The following is a 7049-nucleotide window of genomic DNA, read 5'->3' as shown; positions in this document are numbered from 1 at the left end:
AAAGGAGCCGGGCTCCCGGGAGTCCCCCAGAAGCCAGGCGCCAAGAGTGGCTGCTGGGAATTGAGGGTGCCCGGGTTAGGGCGGCACTCAGAGAAGCTGCTCAGGCAGAGGCGGAGAGAAGGGGACGGGCGGGGACAAAGTGCGGGAGGCAAAACTTTGGCTGGAAGGCCGGAGTGGAGGAGACGCGAAGGGGCGGGCCAAACAGGTCGGCGAGCCGGCGAGGCCAGGGGCGGGGGCCGGGGACCCTCCAGGTGGCACCAGCGGCGCTCGTCCCGGCCGCCTCCCCTCCCCCAGCCCTGATTGGCAGGCGGCCTGCGACCGGCCGCGAGCGCCACAGCGCCCCGGGCGCCCGGGCGAACGCGATCGGCCCCCCGCGGGAGTAGGAGGGGGCGCCCGGCTATATATAGCGGCTCTGTCGCGGCCGGCCCAGCGCGCAGGGAGGCGCGCACCGCTCCGCAGGGTCCCAGCCCGGGCCGCGCGTCCCGCCCCGCCGCCCGCCCCTCCATGCAGCCCGGGTAGCTGCCTGCGCCCCGGGGGCCCCGTCGCTCGCCTCCCGCTCCTCCGTCGGCCGCGCACTCCCCGCCCGGGCCCGGCCGTGCGCTCCCGCCGGCCGCCACCGGCGCAGCTCGGCCCCGCGGCGTCCCGGGCGCACACGGCGCGACTGACGGACGCGCGGCCCGAGGGCTGGGATGGCGGGGCCCCGGGCGGCCGCGGCGGCGCTGCTCCCGGCGCTCCTGTTGGCCGTGCTGGCGCCCTGGGCGGGCCGAGGGGCCGCCGCCGCACCCACCGCCCCCAACGGCACGCTGGGGGCCGAGCTGGAGCGCCGCTGGGAGAGCCTGGTGGCGCGCTCGTTGGCGCGCCTGCCGGTGGCCTCGCAGCCCAAGGAGGCGGCCGTCCAGAGCGGCGCCGGCGACTACCTGCTGGGCATCAAGCGGCTGCGGCGCCTCTACTGCAACGTGGGCATCGGCTTCCACCTCCAGGTGCTCCCCGACGGCCGCATCGGCGGCGTGCACGCGGACACGAGCGACAGTGAGTGGGGCGGAGGCGGGGGCCGGGGCAGCACCTGCCGGCGGCTGTGGGAAACCGGGACCGGCTCGGGTCCCGGCCCCTCTGGCGCAGGGACACGAGCGCTCTCGGCCCCCCCGGAGTCGCCGCGCGGACTGCCGCTGCGCACCCGGGCGGCCGAGCCCCGCCTCCCCGCCCTCGGAAGCCCGGGCTCTGGGTGCCGAATTCCAGCGCCTGCGCCCGTGGGCACGGGACGAGCGGCGCAGCCACCGGCACCCGCGGGGGCCCGGGGAGCGCGTCCAGGTCGGGGACGGCGGGGCCGCCTGGGTCCTACCGTCCGGGGCTGGGCGCGGCCGCCGCGGGGGCCGGGCAGGGAGGCCAGCGAGTCCGCGCCCACCCCCGCTGGGCCCCGGAGGGGGGGTGGGGGGTGGGGGGTGACCCTTGCATCCATCCGCACCCCAGAATGAGGGGCCCGGAGGCTCGCAGGCCGAGGAGGGGCGTCCGGGCCGGGTGGGGCGGGCCAGGGTCCCCTGCCCCGGAGTGACCGGCGCCCCGCCCCCAGGCCTGCTGGAGCTCTCGCCCGTGGAGCGGGGCGTGGTGAGCATCTTCGGAGTGGCCAGCCGGTTCTTCGTGGCCATGAACAGCAAGGGCAAGCTGTACGGCTCGGTGAGTACCCAGGGGCCGGCCGAGCCCCAGGCTGGGGCCGCGGCGCCCGCAGGATCGCTCGCGACCTCTCCAGGCCGGCGGATGCCTGGATCATGGCGACTGTGGTGTGGGTCACAGGATGGCCACCGTCCCGGCCCCGAACGCAAGCGCCCTGAGGCAGTGCGGTGAACTGGGCCAGTGCGAACGAGGGGCAGAGCCCCAGCACGGGGAACCGGGAGATTTCTGCCATCCCTGAGTGGGCACCTCCTAGTGCCTCAAGAGATGCCCTCCACAGCCCTTCTCTGTAGCGTCTCTGGCGGGTTCCAGCCCGCAGGACGCAGGACCGGAGCCTTTAGGGCAGGTGGCTGGGGCGCCAGCTGCTGCTGCGGGCTGGCCACATCTGTCCCCAGCTTCCCAGGAGACACCTCTCAGCCAGAGCAGGGCCGGGCCAGAAAGGAGCCCCTGACGAGTGGCCCTCAGGGTTCCCTGGCCGGGAGGTGGCCCCTCCTGACGCCGTCCCTTCTCCCTCCCAGCCCTTCTTCGCGGAAGAGTGCAAGTTCAAAGAGATCCTCCTTCCCAACAACTACAACGCCTACGAGAGCTACAGGTACCCGGGCACTTTCATCGCCCTGAGCAAGAACGGCAAGACGAAGAAGGGCAGTCGCGTGTCACCCGCCATGAAGGTCACCCACTTCCTGCCCAGGCTGTGACCCCCGGCCTCCTGCCCCGGTGTCTGGGCGCTCGGGGGCCTTTCTTCAGACGGACAGTTTAATGCGAGAGTAGGTGTAAGATATTTAAATTAATTATTTAAATGTGTATATGTTGCCACCAAATTATTTATGGTTCTGTGGGTGTGTCTTGTTTTTTCTTGTTTTTTGTTTTTGGAAAAAAAGACAAACAAAGCGAAACAAACAAAAAAAAACCCAGCCCCGGGTTCTCTGGTAAGACGGTGAAGAGCCTGCCACTGGCATCATTTAACGTGTCAAAAAGTTGTCACAAGTGTGCTGCTACTCCTCTGTGTGTTTAAAAACGGTGACGTCGGCCGCCGGTCTCAAGCCCGCTTTGCACGGTGCCCTGTACCGTGGCTGTGAGCGTCCCTGCGTCTGCAAGGGCCTTCCTGGGGGCCCTGGAGCCAGCTAAGGACCCTCCCAGCCCCCGGCTCTGCTCCCGGCATCCTCCGGCGCCCCGCTCCTTTGGGCCCTGTCGCTGTCCGTCGGGGCGTATCGCCTTACTTGGGGTACAGAAACCGCACTGTGGGAGCGAGCCCTGCCGCTCTGTTTTTAGACCTGCCGAGACTGACCTTTGAACTTCCCTGCAGTCAATCTTCCTCCATCTCCCCGACGGGGGAGACTCTTAGACCACTCTGTAAACCCCCGTGCTCCTTTTTTGGATCAGCCACAACCCGCGTTGCTCTGTGGCCCCTGGGAAAGAGGCAGAAGGAAGCAATTTTGTAAATTCGACGGAAAGGAACCGACGTCCCCGCGGGAAGCTAGACGTGGGCAGACAGGTGTGAAAGACTACAGTTCGTGATAGCAGGTACTTCTGGTAAGTCATAGAATATAGGGTTAAAAAAAAAAAAAAAGCACCAACCTGTGCTTGGGCAGCTTGGGGCTGAGAACTAGCTGTTGACTTTAGGTGAAATGTCCTCGTAACGGGACAAAGACACGCGATGGCGCGTTTGCGTGGAGGAAGATGCCGTCTCTCTCCATTGCATTCCCCGATTAAGTGCGTTTCACGTCTACCTCGAGAGCCCTTAAACCAGTCGTCTGGCGAGATCTGCAGAGGGCTCGGACCGGGTGCAGGGGAGCACCACCCCCAGGGGCCAAAAGGATCGCAGATAGCCTCCGTGCGTCCCATTCAAACCTTGTCACGTTTGAGCTATCTTTACCCCGTGATTTACTTTTAGTAAGGATAATCATGGTGAAAATATTTGCAGACAGCTGTTAGAGTGCACTATATGGTCACCAAGTAACCTTATATTTTTCTTTATATATTTTACAAATGTAACCCCTGTCGGTGGCAGCAAAGACGCAGGGGGGCAGGGTCGGTGCTGTTTAAAAAAAGGCCCGAGGTGACGGCAAACATTTAATTTTAATGAATGACTTTTTCGAGTTTCTACCAAATGACCTTAGCTCGCTACCAGGAATGCTCCGAATGTTTCGTCAAGACTTTAACGCTCTCCCAGGACGTTCCCGAACACGGCGTCCCAAATTAACTTTATGGGAGTCCACAGACGGCAAGACTGGACGCTCTGATTGGAGTTGTTTTTTTGTCTTTCACATTCCTTTTGGAAACCCTGTGGTTCGAATGCAAATCATCCACTCAAAACACTGTCCTTCCGCCCACCGAGGCGGCTCCCGAGGCCTGACCGCCACCCGGACGGTACGGTTTCACCTGCCGTCCATGCGGCCGAGCCCAAATGCTTTCCCTTTGAATCTGTGTCCTACACTCCGGGAGTATCGACGAGAGGAGATGCTAACGGATCTCCGCGCTGATGGGGCCGAGGGGCGGGGCGGGGGGCGGGTGCTGGAATGTGCCGACGTTCTGGATCGAGAGGACTCACCCGGCGAAGTCCTAGATGCCTTGAATTATGGCGCGGCGCCTCGTCTCAGAGCCCGGTCGAACTGCCACGAAGTGAGAGGCCTTCCGTACAGACCGTGGTCTCCCCCGACCGCTTGGCGCGTGTTCCGCGAGGAGTCACGCGCGAAGCGTAGAAGCGACGTAATCGGACCTTTGAAAAATTACGAGGGGTTTCTGTTGCCGTGATAGGATTTAAGGTTTCTGTATCTACCGATGTTCCCAGGATCTGTCTGTAGTTTTATACAGGTGCCGACCCCATGTTGTGATGTATGTGCTGTGCACATTGAGTTGCCGAATAAATGGAAACATTTATCGTGTATGAAAAGAGGCCCGTTGGACTTGACGTAGCGTTTGGGGGAAGGTGTCGAAAACGATTCAAACCTGCACCGAAATGCCAAGTGTAGGGTTCCCTCCCCGTCTTCCAGTGTCTATTTGAGGCCCTGAGCCTTGCAGGGCTGCGGGTGGGGGTGGGGGAGACGAATTTTCGCCAGCTGTGTCCACACAAATGTGGCCTTGAAGACGGGAGCCTAGCGGGGTGTGAGCGTCACGGAGTTTCGCGGGGACTCTGAATCTTGCGGTTTATTCTCGTGACGGGGACGGTTCACGCCGTCCCCACGCTGGGACCAGCCAGAGCTCTGTGCCCCCTGCCCCGGTCTGGCACGGGCCCCAGCACTTTCCTGGGGGTGCAGAGTGAGCCCCCAGAGCTGGTCATCAGAAGCCCGACTCAGGAGGTGCCGGGGTGGCTTCAGTCGGTTGAGCGTCCGACTTCGGCTCGGGTCAGGATCTCGCGGTCCATGAGTTCGAGCCCCATGTCAGCCTCTGCTGACGGCTTGGAGCCTGCTTCAGATTCTGTGTCTCCCTCTCTCTCTGCCCCTCCCCTGCTCACACTCTGTCTCTCTCTCTCTCTCAAAAATAAATAAAAACACTAAAAAAAAAATTTTTTTTAATTTAAAAAAAAGCAGATTGACCCAAGCGGAGTTTTCAAACTCTTAAGAAGATGCCACCAAGGAGTCTTGAAATCGATGTACCGACTACGACTAGCCTTTTGTAAAAAGGAAAGGGACTATGGTCATGTGGAGCAGAAACTTCCAGAGCCCGTCCGCCATCGGAAGGGTATAGATTAGTTTGGGAACACTATGTATATAACGAGTCTCTACTAGGATGTGACATAGGACGTGTTTGCTCGTGTGCGTTGCAATAGAAGAAATTAAATGGTGACCTCAGGTGCCTAGGATCTGGGTCCCCCTCCCCCCCACCAAACAGGTGCAATCACCTGACAGAACCCAAAGGAGGCAGTTGGGGCTGTGGGATCCTTAACCGTACCCGTTGTGGTCTCCGAGACGTCACCTTCTCCTTCTTTTCGACGCCCGAGACCTAGCTGTGCCCAAGACGTGCCCGGGCGGTGTTAGGGGTTGAATCGCGGCCCCCTGAAAAAGAAATGTTGGAGCCCTGGCCCCCAGGACCTAGAAGGTGACTTTGTCCGGAAATAGGGTCTCTAAAGAGATAATTGCGTTAAAATGGGGTCCCTCGGCTGGGCTTTAATCCCGTGCGGCTGGTGCGCCTCTGAAGGGTCCATGTGAAGAAACAGTCGGAGGGAGAGAAGGCTGGGGTGTCGTACGGACAGGCGGAGAGATGCCAGAGCACGCCGGCAGCTGGGAGGGGGGCCCCCGAGAAGATTCCTCCTCACAGCCTCGGAAGGAGCCAAGGGGCACGCGCCTGGACTTCAGACGTCCGGCCTCCGGAGCGGGGAGACCACGCGTCCCGGTTATGTGAAGGCACCCAGGGTGGTGGCATTTTGTCACCGCAGCTCGAGAGAGACCAGTACGTGTAGCTGACTCATATTTCCTCCGGGATGGGGGGGTGGGGGGCAGGGATGAGGCCCGGAGCCCTGACTGGCCAAGTCCAGGCTTGGCTTTTCTTCTGCTGTCCCCTGGGGTCCCCAGGTCTCTGGCCGAACACCCCCGGCTTCGTCCAGCTGCTGGGGTGAAAGCCTCCCCTTTGGTGGCAAAACCCGACAGCCAGACCGAGCCTTCCCGCCTCTGGCACAGGCTGCGAGGGGCCCAGAGGGGGACGGAGGGGCCACTCACTCACTCGTGTGCCTACGACGTTGCCGGGCACAGTGCTAAGAGCTCGGTAGCTAAGTGAGGAAAAGGAAGGGCCGGGGCCCTCGTGACAATGAGGGCGTCGGCCGCACAGGAGGGCCCTGCGAGGTAGATGGGGCCACCCCGAGGGGAAGGGAGGGTGACGTGGGGAGGCAGGTGGCCCCCACCCTGGCCCCAGCGAAGTGGCATTTGAGCAAGGACTGGAGGCACTGAGGGAGGAAGCTCTTCTGGGAAGAGCGTTCCCGGTGGCCGAGGGAACAGCCAGTGCGGAGGTGCTGAGCTGGGGCAGCCCCGGGACGTGGGGGCCCCTCCGAGGGGCCGGGGGGGGGCTGGAGTGCTGGCATGGGGGCGGGGAGGGCAGAGAGGCGGGTCGTGGGGACTGAGCGGAGCAGGGACGCTGCCCGTGGGCGAGAGTGGATGGTGGCGGGAAAGGGACCAGGCTCCTGTCGAGTGGGGTCGTCCTGACAGCAGGTGGCCGAGTGGGGTCCCTTCTCCGGTTGTGCTCCTCACCCCTGCCTTCTCGGGTGAGCCAGCCTCAGGCCCCCCGCCTCCCAGCTGTGTGACCTTGGACGAGCCCAGTGACTCCTCTGGGTGTGAGGCCCGGGGCACAGTAACTGCTGCTTTTTGTTATTCTTAAGCTCCAAACAGACGCCATTGCGGTCTTAACGTCCCAATCCTTTTCACCTTCATGGCTGTGCCCGGAGTGCTGTCCTGTGA

The 7049-nt window shown here is 62.8% G+C and overlaps 1 protein-coding gene across 1 annotated transcript; it reads left to right on the top strand.

Annotated features, from left to right (window-relative positions):
- The first annotated feature begins 689 nt into the window (after window positions 1–689).
- On the top strand, window positions 690–2360 carry FGF4 (fibroblast growth factor 4). Its single transcript, XM_042959498.1, has 3 exons — window positions 690–1029; window positions 1568–1671; window positions 2184–2360. Exons 1-3 carry the CDS (start codon window positions 690–692, stop codon window positions 2358–2360), a joined length of 621 nt encoding a protein of 206 aa, XP_042815432.1.
- The last annotated feature ends 4689 nt before the right edge of the window (window positions 2361–7049 follow it).

This window comes from Panthera tigris, chromosome D1 (genome assembly GCF_018350195.1).
Source record: "Panthera tigris isolate Pti1 chromosome D1, P.tigris_Pti1_mat1.1, whole genome shotgun sequence".
NCBI classification, from domain to species: Eukaryota; Metazoa; Chordata; class Mammalia; order Carnivora; family Felidae; genus Panthera; species Panthera tigris.
Note: the sequence above shows the minus strand (reverse complement) of the source record. Positions and strands in the feature narration are given on the sequence as shown.

What these genes read in the sequence shown, in the direction of transcription:
- FGF4 (XM_042959498.1), top strand. Translation starts at nt 690, where the DNA reads ATGGCGGGGCCCCGGGCGGCCGCGGCGGCGCTGCTCCCGGCGCTCCTG. An exon ending in GCACGCGGACACGAGCGACA is followed by an intron (nt 1,030 to 1,567) that starts GTGAGTGGGGCG and finishes CCCCGCCCCCAG; the next exon opens with GCCTGCTGGAGCTCTCGCCC. An exon ending in AGGGCAAGCTGTACGGCTCG is followed by an intron (nt 1,672 to 2,183) that starts GTGAGTACCCAG and finishes TCTCCCTCCCAG; the next exon opens with CCCTTCTTCGCGGAAGAGTG.